The sequence below is a fragment of the Rhopalosiphum maidis genome, chromosome 1, assembly GCF_003676215.2.
Source record: "Rhopalosiphum maidis isolate BTI-1 chromosome 1, ASM367621v3, whole genome shotgun sequence".
Taxonomy (NCBI): domain Eukaryota; kingdom Metazoa; phylum Arthropoda; class Insecta; order Hemiptera; family Aphididae; genus Rhopalosiphum; species Rhopalosiphum maidis.
This window is the reverse complement of record NC_040877.1, coordinates 56,963,216-56,978,877: the sequence shown is the minus strand read 5'-3', so window position 1 is coordinate 56,978,877 and position 15,662 is coordinate 56,963,216. Positions and strand designations below refer to the sequence as shown.

The 15,662-nt window shown below is 29.5% G+C and overlaps 1 protein-coding gene across 3 annotated transcripts; it reads right to left on the bottom strand.

Moving 5' to 3' along the window:
* Positions 1-1,867: 1,867 nt before the first annotated feature.
* On the bottom strand, positions 1,868-14,454 carry LOC113560840 (facilitated trehalose transporter Tret1-2 homolog). Of its 3 annotated transcripts, XR_003406135.1 has the most exons (8): positions 14,193-14,449; positions 14,011-14,074; positions 9,421-9,789; positions 8,007-8,260; positions 5,726-5,941; positions 4,855-5,109; positions 2,456-2,832; positions 1,868-2,375 (listed from the first exon to the last, which is right to left on the bottom strand). XR_003406135.1 is itself a non-coding variant. In XM_026966942.1 (7 exons), exons 1-7 carry the CDS (start codon positions 14,226-14,228, stop codon positions 2,533-2,535), a joined length of 1,494 nt encoding a protein of 497 aa, XP_026822743.1. In that variant the 5' UTR covers positions 14,229-14,449; the 3' UTR covers positions 1,868-2,532. The 3 variants fall into 3 exon arrangements, 2 of the variants coding, with proteins under 2 accessions (XP_026822743.1, XP_026822745.1); XM_026966942.1 differs by having other exon boundaries at positions 1,868-2,832; XM_026966944.1 differs by lacking the exon at positions 4,855-5,109 and having other exon boundaries at positions 1,868-2,832; positions 14,193-14,454.
* Between the last annotated feature and the right edge of the window lie 1,208 nt (positions 14,455-15,662).

Here is a 15,662-nt window from a genome sequence, read left to right as displayed (position 1 = left end):
GTTCATAAATGCAAATAAGCTTCGCATTTAGAAAGGGAGCTTGGTTACTTTGATGAAATAAAAAAAATTGCTTTTCTTCCGTTACTTACGTATCTTTACATTATGTATCTGATCAGTATTTTGGGGAACTAAAGATTTTTTTAGAAGGTACTCCTCTATATTTGCATCAACTGTGTTATTATATCTCTAGTTAATATTATATTATATTTTATTATTTTTTCCTATTAAAATTTCGGAACGACAAAAGTAAATATTATTAAAGATTTTAAATATTACACTTATTTATAATATAGTTTCAAAAACTTATTGTATTAACGTTTCACCTTTATTATTGCAGTCCAGTCAAGTTAAAAACCAAGCTCGTTGGCATTTTCCCACGTGTCGATCATCTTAAAACGTCATAACAATTAACGACGCAATACTCAATGTATGAAAATCACTAGTCAAAGGACATATCCGGTTGCACCCAGTTACTTCGTTGTTATTTTCATTATATTTTAATATATGTGTACGTGACAAAATACCTGTCTCTATTGATCGCCATTGTTCACTATATAACGAAGATAGTTAATTTGTCTTCGAATGACCAAATACCAGCTACGTCTTTGCCGGATTCTATTATGTATTATGATATTTGATAAAATCAAATTTTTTATTCGATAGCCTTAATTAAAGCTAATTTGTAAACATTTTAATATTCAATTATTACATAATATTTGGCTTTTATATATTATTGCCTTATTGGCTCTAATTATTGTGTAAATATTAAATAATAAATCAAATTTATACCTTTACAATAAATTAAAATGGTATTTATGTAATGAAATCACAGATAACAATGTAGTATGTAGTTTATAAGTTTATTCAATTATTTTTAAATTTACGTTTATATTGTTTGAAAAATCTTTTTTAATATAATTTTCATTAGTTATATATATATATAGCTATATTTATAATATATTTTTAGTCAGTAGTCATATTGTTGTACGAATACTATAAATTATTATATACATTAGTATTTATATTTTTTTATTCAAGCATTAAACGGTATAATAATATTATTTACTTATGATTTATTTAAAATTAAGTTTACGTTACAAATAATAATAATTAAACTTATTATTTTTTGTCTAAATAGATCTTAATAATACTTTATTTTTTATTTCACATTATATAGTACACAATATTAATATATTATATCTGCTAGATCACTGTAAACATTACTATCATAACTTACTATTATTATCTCTATTCATTCGCATCATATAAATTAACATATATTATTCTTAACGTTAAAAATTTAAGTATATAAATTTAAGAATAAGCTTAGATGACAAAAGCAAAGTCACCTTTAAAATAATTTTAAAATAGTAATCAAAATAATAGTTTTTATAAGACTATTAACACACACAATGTGTTCATTGTATTCATTGGATTCTTTTTTTGCTAGTATAGATAAAATATTATAATTTATAACTACAAGACATAGATAAAATAAACAAACTTTACGTGCATATAATATAGATATGTAATAACTATTATGAATAATATTACAACTTAAAATTGTTCTTCAACCATAGATACACATTGATGTCGTGATAATATATATTATATTTTCAACCTTTACATGATAAATGGTCACGCGATTCGTTTAAGGACAGAGACACGTCTTGATTTATACCTTACGTTTAAAATGTTTAAATCATCAAGTATTATCTATTGCATATTACTTGCAGTATATGTACCATTGAAATTCAGCTTACTGACAATAAATATTTTCGTAAAAAACATGTTATACAACTATAATATTCTTCGATTGTAATAAAAAATAAAAATAAAAAATGTAAGTTAAACATGAGAATGTAAATCGAGTTTTCATTATGGTTTATTATATTATTTATGGAATACATTAATTGTAAATGAATAAGTACTGAAAAACATGTTTCGCCGCGAGACTTAAATATGTTTGAGAATTCTAATCTCCTAAACATATCTTATAAAACTTTACAGGGCGATTCACAAGCATGATACTCACTTCAAAGTTTTCTTCTTTATTGTATTATGTATTATATACTTAAAGAACACATTTTCAAATAATAAATTATTAAGCAGATAATTTTTTTTTTCATGATGATGTAGGAATTTATATCAAATCTATTATCATGAAGATATTATTTTTCGTAAAAATTATTAATTAACTCCAAAAATATTTGGTTGAATTTCGATTTGGATACATCAACGTGTTCAAAAAAAATCATCTACTTAACAATTAACAGGAAACATGGTGATTCTCATTTGAAAAAAAGTTGGTATCTTCGGAGGATAGTTTTAATTACTCTTTCAACGGTAGGTGCACATGTGTATATAGAACTGGCCTGAAGATGATATGCATATAATATTATACAACTTAAATTACAATGGGTTGTGTATGATAAAAATACACATTATTTATTACAATTATTGGCCATGGTGGAGAGGGAAGATCTTGGATATCCCGTTTGGAAAACGTCGATCAAGATTTAAACGTTGAATTTATGAAAACGTGGTAGTCATTTGAGGCGCCTCATCCCCCACAACCTCCACAACATTGACCGCCACCGGGATGATCTTAGATTTTCCGACTAGTTTCAGCTGTATTTCGGCCAATGTCTTGTTTTTCGTTTCTGGTACAATAGATGCAGCAAACGCTGCTCCCATCAAGCAAAACGCGCTGAATGTTAGGAAGCAACCAGCTTGGCCCAGCCAACGAGTCAGCTCTGTAGACACGTACGTGACCACGAACACTAGCGTCCAGTTGGTACAGGTAGTCAGACTCGTCCCGATTGGCTTTACCTGAAAGTCAGGACAAATTGGTTTTAAAACTATCTACTCGAAAAAAAAAAACACTTCTTCCATTTCCATTGAACAACTTTTTATACATAAATACATAGCTTTTTAGTTATAAGTCACCACAAGTTAATTAAAGATTGATTAACATTGTTATTTACAGACAAATTATCAATTATTTTATAAATCACCTATATCATAAATTAGGTAAATTAAATTTTATATTCAATAACGTACATGTCAAATAAAATTACTGATTATGATATATTATTTGATAATAATATAGATACATGAGTTTAGTGATATCGTATCAGAAATTTAAAGAATAAAAATATGTTTTAATCAAAAATAAAAAGTGTTTTCGAAGGAAAAAGATTTTGCTGTTTCGTTTTACTTTTTACTATATTATTATATCATGTAATTATTACACGAAAGTTCAAAGTTGTTCGTAAACAATTTTTTGTTATTTAAACATGTAACGAAAGGACGTAAAAATAAAATTTCACAGTTAATTCAGTCCGTGTTGGTATTTTGTGTATATTCAAATATAAAATAAATTTACTTAATTAACAAAAAAAAAAAAAAAACGTTTTTTTTTTAATACTGGAACAACTATACGCAGTAAATATATGAATATGCTGTTTAACCTTTTTCGTGTAAATGATGTAAAAAAAATGTATTTATTTATTGTGAACCAACATAAAAACTAACAAACTCTGTGTGTCGACATACGTGCAGACACTGATGAGACGAATCTACTGTGTATCAATAATCAGGTCAATCGTATACTGTTGAATCGGCATAATAATTTTATAGAATTCAAGTCTTAAAATATTGAACTCTTGACTGGGTACATACTGTTATATTAATGTAAATTATTGTAAAACAAGCTGTGAAACAAAAAATACTTAACCAAAAAAAAAAAAAAAATTAATCACGAAAACGTAAAATGAAAATTGTAACGGATTTGGAACCGTATATTAAAATGTAATTAAGTCGAATACCATCTTTCCGACGAATCGTTCGCTCGAACGCGATTAAATTAACCGTCGTCGCAAAACTGTACAATAATACGGTGAATCGGTATGTATTATAGCGTGTACGCGTGTGTATAATATATCGTCGCGAGTCTGACGCATAAATTCGTTTATGTGTTTTGTCGGGGGCGAGTGAGTTTTATTCCATTGTGTTGCCGATATGAGGCTCCGGACCGAATTGGCGTTGTGAAACGACGTTTATTAAGCCGCAGCCGGTCCCACGACGAAATATATTACTGTAATGGCGCGTACGCGTGTGTAGTACATACATATTATAGGTATAACTCGGGCCCTTTACTCTGTTATAGTTTGTTATTTTATCATCGGTTCCATTACACTCACATTATACGTACGTACGCGTATAATATTATAATATTGATGTAGTGCGTATGCGCTGTACTTTGTAATTATTATTATTGCTATTGCAGTATACGCGTAACGCGTGTACTTACTTATACTACTTGTAAATTGTAATATTACTATGCACGCAGCCACAATTTTTATTCGTTTCGAATCCAACGGCGGTGCTCGGCGCTCGTATAAAATTGTCGTCGTAACGTTTTTATGCGCGTCTCGACGTCGAGCAAAGTATATAGGTATATTGTATTATAATATAGTATGATATATTATACACATTGATACTATCAAATAATATGAAATAATATGTTGCAGTTCATATGCAACTGATTAATTATCGTTTTTATATTTATGTACACACACGACACACACACACAACACACACACACATATATATATATAAAATATACGATCATATCACAGCAGTGTGCGACGGAATAAGACAAACGTACTTGTAACGGGACGAACGCCGATAGACCAACGCGTGGCTGCTGTCGTATCACACGATCATAATATTATCATAATATACTATAATACGGCGCTCGATTGGGCGCGTACGAAGAATACAATGTATTATAATATATTATAGTAAAACTGTAACACCGACTTTGAGAAATTCCTGCGCGTTACGAACCTCCGACGAATATATTTCGCCCATCATTATCCATGGCACGGGACCGTAGCCGATGGAAAACGCCGATATGTACACAGCGATGCACACTAGGGGCAACCAGTTGAGTTTTGACGCCAGTTCTAGGTAATGCGTTTTGATCAAGAAAAATCCACCCAATCCCGCGTAGCAGGTCGCCATCAGTAACGCCGAGATCACGAGTAACGCCTTTCGACCACTCTTGTCGATTATAGTAAAAGATACGACTGTCATGACGAGCTATACAAAACGAAAAAAAAAATAATCTGTCTTGAAATTGATGAGTTATATAAAAAGATGGTGTTATAATTTGTAACGTCTTGGTTTAGATATTTATTTTTATGATTTTATTTTGAAAATATTAAAATATTTTCCGTGTAAAATGATTATAACATTTTAAATTGTCTAAAGCGCTGTTATTGAACGAAGCTCGTACGAAGCTATCCTCTTTGTGATTTTGTACAATTATAATATGTATTATAATATGCATTTATTATTTATAAAAGATATTAAATCATATTCAGTGTTATTCGATATCTAACTCGTGGGTGACTTAATTATTAGCAAGGTAACTTAATTATTCTTGTATAGTATTATGTGATGGGCAGCAAAAATACTCTATGTACCTAAATCCAATCATTATAATATTTCTTATAAAACAAGAAAATTGGATGCGCATTATAATTTTATAGTGTTCGATATAATATACTGGCCATAGATGGATATTAGATGCTTAATGAGGCAAACAATTTTTAATTAAACACGAGGCACTAGTAATACGACTGTTTTTATTTTATTCTGTCGTCTTAAAGTTTCTATAATTCTACACGTGACTTAATCGTCATAATTTTATTACCTGTACAATACCGACGATTATGGTGCACGTATTCGGACTTATGTTGCTGCCGGTCGATTTGAATATGTCGGTCATGTAAAATATTACCACGTTTATACCACTCATTTGCTGGAAAAACATACATCCAATACTGATTAACAAGGCCTTGCGATTCACTTTGTCAGACAAAACTTCCAACACTGTAAAACTTTGAGATTGCTGTTTTTCGACAAACGTCTGAAAAAAAAATTGAATCAAGTAGCTCAATTTTTCATATTTTAGTACCTATAGTGAATTAATTTATACCCCATTGATTGTTATATATATATATATATATACCATAATATACGATTAATTTATATTATATTAGCTTAAGATGACAAAAAATAAAAATAAAAATAAAAAAACAAGACAAAATTACTTTTAATAATATATTCTAAGTAATATTTATTAATCGTTACAGATTTTTGTTGATTTTTCATAATTATGCCTAAATATAATTAACTTTGCAGTAAGTTAAATTGCAATTGTCACTCGAAAATATAACGATTTTATTTAATAAATTGTATTTCTTTTAAACATTCACTCTATACAGTCTGTTCAAATATTTGATGTTGCTCCTTTTAAATTCGTAAATTTTATCACTTTAATTTTTACTCTTACTTTGGAGTTTAAAATATCGAATTTAAATTGGTAAAAGTACTCGTACTATAAGTTTTGAATTATTATGGTTTAACGTGTTCACTATAATTGTTGAAAATTTAATTGATTTTAGTACATATAACATCTGTTGAATGGCAAAAGGAGCTATTACATTCACAATTATCAATTCACATTTTGTACGTGCACAGGAAATTTTTTCCGTGATTTTTTGTTATTGTTGATTTACAATCCATAAGCTGAATCAAATGAATATGTATAAAATTTCATTATCTTTTAAGTACAGAAATTCAACTTTTAAATTGAGAGTAAATACGCATCTTCTCTTAGTCATTTTAATTTTAATTTATTTTTTTAAGTATTTTATTAGAATATTAGAATTTTATAAAGTAACAAACTAACAACTTACACCATCGATTATTGTAACAATACTAAACCAATAATACTAATCAAATTTCAAAAACATAAAAGTAAACTATTTTTAAAAAAAAACTGTAATTTCCGATAAGATTACGTTCGCCGCTCAACATAATCTATAAATAACTCACTGTCATAATCTACAGCAAATATTTTTGTCAACAAATTTATTTTTTTCAAAAATAAAATAAAATTGTTATCTGTATACCTACTATAAAATATTTATATCTAATTTAATAAAATAAGAATTAATATGGAATAATTGGCATCAATATATAAAAAGAGAAGCATTCTGAAAGAAGTTTTTAGGACAACTACAGGACACAATACTCAAAACAGGATGTATAGTCACTCTTATATGAGCTGTATAAATATATAGTGACCAGATATAAAAATTCAAAAAAAAAAAAATTTTTTTGGTAAAAATACCATGTGTAGAATTTGAATAAATAAATACAAAACTTCGTTAATATGTAGGAAACATATTAACAGATAACAAATTAAATTAACTATGCTACCAACCATATTAGATTACATTAGCTCGAACCAATGATATTAATAAAAAGAATACCAAATTATAAAAATCATAAACATGTATTAGCCCATAATATTTTCAAAAAAGAGTACAATTTTATGACTTAACACAGGCACGTATACAGGGGATTTGGGTTCACCCCCCCTCCGAAAAATTTTCGAGTAAGTAACAAGGAAAAAATTGTTTTATTATGTTGTGACGCAATTTGTATTGCTAGATTTTGTAAACCCCCCCACCACCCGAAATTTTTTTTGTATACGTGCCGAACTTAACACTAATGTTAAGTACACTAGGACATGCATAAAAAAAAAGTACTGTTCTACGAAAAATAGTACGTCTAGGTCATCATATGTATAACTCAACTTCTGCAAGGAAAAATTGAACATACTTCACTATATCGTTACATTTCGGTTAGGTACATTAAACTTCTGTTCACTGGCAAATCGTTAATTTTTTTTTTTATAGATTTGCATAATCATTATTTTAAAATAAGCTGAAATAACTCAAGTTATTATGATATTGGCAATTAATCAAGTTGTATTATTCAATAAAACAACCCCGTTCAGGCCTGTCCATATCCAATATTATACGCTTATGTATGTAGTATGTTATATGTATAAAGATAAAGATAAAGATTATAAAATTATTTTACACATTATACACGTCACTACTACACTACGTCAGACTTACCTTGATGGATGCCAATTCTTCAGTTGTGTCCGACGAGTCTCTGAGTATCTGCAGCGAAGCGGCCGCCCGGTCGGGATCGTTGATGTTCATAAGATGGTACGGCGATTCGGGTATGTACAGGACGCCGATAAAATGTAATATCACCCAAAAAGCACAAGCGATGCAAAACGGCATGTAATTCATAAACGCACCCGACGTATACGAGTACAGTATACCGATGACTATGAATAATTGGAATATCGTTCCCAGACGACCTATCGGTGTACATTTTAGATAATACAATATAATATTAACAGATATGTAATATAAATAAATACAATACATTTTAATAGACGAATTGGTTTCCAGTTACCAAATTGGTTCTATGGTAGTCTACAACTTACAAGTATACCTAGTTACGTCCTACATATAAATTGGTTACCGGTTGATCTACAGAAAATATAATATGATTTATGGTTTCGACGAACTTTCGTTTTAATAATACAGCAACTATATTAAAAATCAACAAACAGTAATTGTATATTCAATCGGTAACAGTTTCATTTCATTTTTTTTTTACAGATTTAGAAGCTTATATTCTATACATATGTAATATACATATATAGTTATCGCGTTTGTGTTGCTATATTTAACCTATATATATGCAAGTATAAGCAATACATTTTATAACAGTGTATTTTTCAATACTGATAATAATAAAATAGTTTTATAATAGTAGTCTAACACTTTGACCCAATATCAAATACGTTTAAGTTAATTAAAATAAAATATAATAAAAACAAATTAATGTGATATGCATTTATATAGCAAACAGTTTTTACGAATTGTAAACACAATGACATTTGACAGTCCATTTATTTTATTCACCAAATAACTTCATTCCCTGCTGTTTTTCTTGACTTTTAGCACTTTAAGTGTGCTTCTTTGACTCAGATAATATTATGTTTCGCATAAGATTTCTTTTTCAATCACGAAAATAATACATGAGCGGTAAAAATACAATTTTAAATTAAATTTTCTGTTTATTGATTCGTAACAATAATAAATAGTTCGTTTTGAAATAGGTTTTGTTCTGAAACTAATAAAAACTCTAATAAAACTGTTGGTGGAAAACTACAAACATCGGACCTCAATAATATAAGTATCTATATATTCATATGTGTGTGTGTGTGTGTGTGTGTGTGTGTGTGTGTGTGTGTGTGTGTGTGTGTGTGTGTGTGTGTGTATGGGAACCAATTCGAACAGTTATAGAATAATAAGTAATTTTTATCAGAAATGCATACACTTTTTTGACTCGAGAACCAATTCTATATTTTAATTACGTCTAGCTATTAAATTATGCGTGTTTCGTTCATAGCAGGTATATTTCGTCTGAAACACGAACGTCGAATCAAAAATCATTTATAAAACGCACCTCTCATCCGTGGCTCAGCTATCTCGCCGACGTACGACGGAATAACGGCGCACAGAGCTCCGGCTCCGATGCCTTGCATCATCCGGCCGGAAGACAGCACCCAAACGTAAGTGGGCAACACCAGCATGATCCAGCCGACCAACAAGAATCCCTCGAACAACATTATACTGGCCGGTCGACCAAACGTCCTGGACACGTATCCTGCCGGTAGCGCTCCCAGGGCCGCGCCAATGCCAAACACCGAACTGAACGTCTGCGTGTCCTTTGCGGTGACCGTAAACGGCAACAGCGACTCGTCCGATTCGAACATGGTCTGGGCCGATGACGACCATCCGAGTATGGTACCAGTGGCTATCGCTCCCAGTGCCGCTGAAACAATTGATTTATTCCGATGACAATGTTGTTTGGATCAACGTCGATTTACGATTTTCAAATTAAAAATGAACCATTTGGGTCAATCGACTTTTAAGAACCTCCATATGACATTGACCCATTATTTTTACACTGAGTGTCAATCATTACGTGGGAGATTAGGGGATGAACACTACGCACACAGCCTTTTTACCTTATTATTGTGTTAAACTAGTTTAAGGATTACGGTAAACCTTACGTACAAACCTACAGCTCGATTAGTAGGTATTTTGAAAATCGCAAATCGACGGTCCCTATATTTATAGGATTTAGTAGCATTTTCGAGATTTTATGAACAACATATTTTTAATCTCACACCGCAATTTTATCCAAATAGTATAATAATTACGCGTTACAACGACTACATCTGCAGTTATCGTTTTTAATATGTAAGTGCACGCAACACAATGAATTATCGCAATACACAGAATAATAATTATTATTAAATGGCGTACCTACGTCATACGCATAGCTTTAGATTCAAAATAATATTTAGTTTCATGCAGCAGTTTAAATAGTTTTATCTCCGGACACCGATACACAAAGATTAACGCGTATATTAAAATCGAGGTATGAATTTTATCTGAACTCCGCGTATAATTACAGCCATGGCCCATGAGTCATGATGTTGAGTTACAATATTAGTACATTACATATAATAATGTCAGCTCATAATTATTTTTAATTGACAAGAGCGATTAAATATTTTTCCACGTCGTGAAGTTCACATTGGGTTTTTCGTTTTTTTCTTTTTCAATAATGTTTTTACGTAAACAATTTGACTGTCGTCGTAACGTTTTCGTACGGAAAATGCAAACGAAATTTAACAATTTATTTTACCTTCACTGCTACTCTCGGCATTTGACTGTTGGACACAACAGTAATACGTGTACCCAACAAATGTTGTTTCTTATCAAAATTAATATAGACGATACTACTCAATTTTCCAGTTAATTAACAGTGCAAGTTGTTATCAAGCAGATGGCGATAAAGCTAATTTTCGTAGATGAAAAACTATATAATCGCAATTTGCTGTTAATAACGCGTTATACGCTCTAGTATCATAACATAACGATTATACCGTAACAGTAACATAAACACGTTATGTTATTGGCTATACGAAACTTTAATCACACTATTAAAATGGTTCTGAGAAAAACTTTCAAATTATTATTACGGTTGCCGGGTACACTATATAAGTACGGATCACGTATACAGAAATTGTTGACATAATAAATTGATGCTGAGCATACGCTTGGTAATCTTCTAAAGAGTTCTAAAATGCACTATTTAATAATAATTAATAAGTACGATCATTGATTATAAATTAATGGTACGATATATATCAGTGATTCTTACCCACCGGCCCGCGGTCTGCGATTAAAACTTAAAATGGTATCGTATTTACCCTAAATACACCTAACCAGTCTGCGACTGCAAAAAGGTTGAGAACCACTGATATATATGATTGTTAATTGTATAATGAACAGTTGGACAAGTCGTATTTAAATAATATGATTCCAAATTCCTTCAAAATCTATATAATATGCTTTCAGGCCGCAGTGGCGGATTTTCAATATTTAGGGGGGGTCCTGAAAAGTATATATAAAAAGAAGTATATTTTATCATATGTATTATTATAAATTCTATAATATTATATAAGTGTCTGGGGGGTCTAGACACCATAGACCCCCTTCCCTCGTAAATCCACCACTGTTTTAGGGCAGGTAATATAATTTATATTTATATTGTTTATATGGAATCACAAGATTATTAGAACAGATCATAAAATTATAGAAGCCGGTAAAACGATTTCGACGTGGTCAATGCTCGAATTAAAATCAAATCATAATTTAAACAGATCAATTATTGTGTTATTGTATACGGTAATGAGTGGTAATCTGCGATTCGGAGAAATTGGTTTGACTCAGATAGTTCACTGTCAAATGATAACGGCGCTAACGGTTGACGAATATACATATTCTTCTTAAAAAAAATCCAATACAAGGTCATTGAAACGAGTATACAAGTCTCACCCACCTCGTAGTCCGTTTGAAAAAATCGTTTGGACCGAATATATTACAACAAACCAACTATCAACATAGTTAATTTTAATGGTTAATTATATAATATTATATTAATAAATTGCTCGTATCGCGCGTTAATGTATCGGATGGATAATCTGTAATTCATTTTCGGTTCGTTTTAACTTTGCGGAAACCGTGAGTACGCGGTGAATCCGACTTGAATATTAATAAGCAATGATAATTATATAATATAATGTCTCTAATCATTATCGACCGTACCAATACTAATGACCTACGTGACGAATCCAAAAAAAAAAACGTTTGTTCCATCGCGATACAGTGTATAAAACTGTAAGGCTATCCGAAAATGAGTGAAATATATTATAGGTATATTACATAATCGTATTTATTATGTTATTAACTTATTGGTTTTATATTTATATGGTCGTTCACACGTTCGTTCGTGAAGTTTGATAGCCAATCAGAGACCGTCGACTAATAAACTGATAATGTATCGACAATTATATGATTTAACTACCTATATAGGTGTAAGTTCTCAAACCAAAATTTTTTCGTACTGCATTATGTAACGCTAAGCTCAAAGCGTAAACCGAGCTAATAGCCGTTACATTGCGTGATTTTTACCAATTTACGATATAATATTAGATAGTACTTATACCTACGCTAGAGTTAGCACTATTAAAGTTTTTGATAATTTATAATAATAAAATTATAATAAAATAAGTAATACAATTTTATTTTATTATTTACCGCTCGTGCCCGTAGATAGAGTTCACAAAATTGTATATAGGTAATCACAAATTGATATTAAAGAAAACTTCGAGTATATCTATACATAATTTAAAGGGAAAAGCTACTGCTATAAAAAAAAAATAATAATAAAAAATAGAATCACGCTATTTGTATTTTAATATAGTGACTTAATTACATCAGCCACTCTAAGTCTCATTTTCAACTCTTTTTTTTATTATTATTAAATTTAGTTAGTTTTTCTAATACTGTCATGGTTTGTATAGGTAGTAAATTTAAGCCAAAGCATTTTTATTCTTTCCTTTTAGTTTTTATTGACAAAATCGTCAATTATTTTGCTGATGTTAAATTCTTTTTTAATTTTGCATTTAATTAAAATAATTTGAAATTTATTAGAAAAATATATGTTATTGGACTTATTTTATTCGAGCAATGCGTATAAATTGTGTAATTATTATATATTTAATATTATTTATACACATACCTACATGGCTATATACAATTGTTTAAGCATTCAACTCATTATCGAATATTCGATTTTGATTTTACAATGATGTGTGTGATTTTTTTATGTATTAAATAAAAAATGATTATATATTTAAGATCTAAGTCTCCTCGGGATAAATGACAATAATTGTAGCGCTGCATCCGACATTTAGGTCTCGTATCCCATGATATTAATAATATTTCTTTTTAATTTTTTTTATGATGAGATAAAAATAATTTTTAAATTAATCAACTAAATAATAATACTATAATATTATAAATTCATCACTCTTTCGCCACAATAATGGTCCTTTATAGTAGCATTAGTAACGCATCACCCGACCCTACTGCTCGCCAATCTTTTTTTGACTTATCTTTTTTGAAAATTATTCCGAGATTAAAATTACCATAAAAATGTGCTACATTGCTTTATTTTTACTAAAAACAATACCAGTCATCAATCATAGTGAGATATGCAAGGTAGAGTATAATACATCCATACCGGTGGTGAGAAAAGAAAGAGAATGTTTAAGAATATGCAACAATATCATACTCAAGTATATAGTCATTACCGTAATACAGCTATTGCGTAATACTTGTAGGCCGTATCATTAAAATCGGTTGTCGTATAAATTATATAGTATATTAGTATAGATTTGTAATCTATATAATGCTTTACGAACAATACGAATGAATTGTTTATATCTAATAGATTCATTTATACGAGTTTCATTTTCTTATAAAACATAATTATTATTAATTAAACTATTAAGATTTGTCATTTTCTACGGATCGCAATCTTGTCCGAATTTTCAAAAAGAAAACTATTTCGTAAAATAATAAACATAAAATATGAACTTTTATTTTCAATGTGAAATAAAAGTTGGATACTCACCAATCACCGTAATGATGAATTGAGCATTGATAGCTCCTCCTGATAGGTTGTATATCAGCGTAAACTAAAAGACAAAAATAACGATAATATCATTGTTGATGTTACACACCCGGAGTAATGGATAAGAAACCGAAAATGCGTGTTTAGAAATCAAATAATAACTTTTATTCAGATCGACTTACGATTTTCGGTTTTTCATGACGATTCGACAAGGCCATTTCAACGAATGATGGACGTCCTTATATGAAAACGGACGATATATAATTCTGCATTAATCGCATGTGAGCATAGGTAAACACAATTAAATACTTGGTGCTGTACCTATCAGTATATAAATATAAAATATTATTATGTATTATTCAATATTTTTTCCAGACTTTTGTATTTTACATAATAATATGTAACTGTTTTATAAACGTCTATCTATATCGCGGTATTACTATTATTTGAGTAAATTTCGTGTACCTATATAAACCGCGTTTATCAAAAGACAGCTGGACGTAGACGACACATCATTATTTTTATAAGGTAGATATACGTTTTGTATCCCCACCATTTTGTTATAGATATTTTAAGAACAAGTTGTCTGAGCCCGAGCTTGACACTGTATACATATACGTTTATAATGATAATATTATACAACATGCATCAATGGATAACAACGGTTATCCATACCATCCTATGAATAAGACTTAATTTACAATAGGTCCGTAAGACCATTTTTTGTTTTTGTTTTTGTTTTTGTTTTTTTTTGTAATTAGTAACAAATTGAGGACTAAATGTGCGAGTCCAAACTCTGTTCTTACGATATAAAAAGTTCTACCAATAATGTAAAACTTCCTTAAAAAAAATATAAAATATGAATTATAAATTGAAATAATCAGAATCTATCGTAATGTAGACAATAACTTCACCTTTTTATACATTAATAATTGAGTTGTTTACTCGTTTCTGGATCTATCTCCTAATTAATTAACCGAGGTCATAAATCAGGGCGCAATAGGATAAAATTCGAAATATATTTGTATGTATTTTTATTGACATTGACATTTTGTAGAAAATAAAAAAAGACTATAAATTAGGTAAGTACAATATTTTTTAATAAACTTATGGCGGACAATCTTTTTGTAATATTTGTCTACACGGCATGTACAGCAACATTGATTATAAATAATAAATATTATTTATGATTAATAATGATAATAGGAAGGTACTTGTACTGTACCTGTTCATATACACCCTTATGCCTATGTCAATCGTCATTGTAAATTATATTATACTTAACAGTTTATTTAGTGCTTACGATCATGGTAATGACAGTATAGTAATGACATGGTAAATGCATTATGAATTTATATGTCTTTGATAACACTATAATTTTTTATTATAATTTTCCAATTCATTGTCAATAATAGAAACATTAGAAACCATAACAATACATTATACAGCGTCTAATAATTGCGATGTGAAAAGCTTTCTATCCGTTTATACTGTATACAACCATAAACATGCATGCCTAAATTTCAGTTTTGCATTACATACTTAGTTTTCTTTGTAGTCAAAAATACCTATACAGTATACTACAAAATAATATTATAATAACAAAATAATTAGTAATAAAATAATCAAACCTGTTGGTAATAAATTATATA

Bases quoted from the DNA above. Each gene is read 5' to 3' on its own strand.
- LOC113560840 (XM_026966942.1), bottom strand. From the start codon at position 14,228: ATGGCCTTGTCGAATCGTCATGAAAAACCGAAAATC. The intron at 8,261-9,420 runs GTGCGTTTTATA...GTACACCGATAG, and splicing joins AGCTGAGCCACGGATGAGAG to GTCGTCTGGGAACGATATTC. The intron at 5,110-5,725 runs GTAATAAAATTA...CGTTTTGTATAG, and splicing joins TAATCGTCGGTATTGTACAG to CTCGTCATGACAGTCGTATC.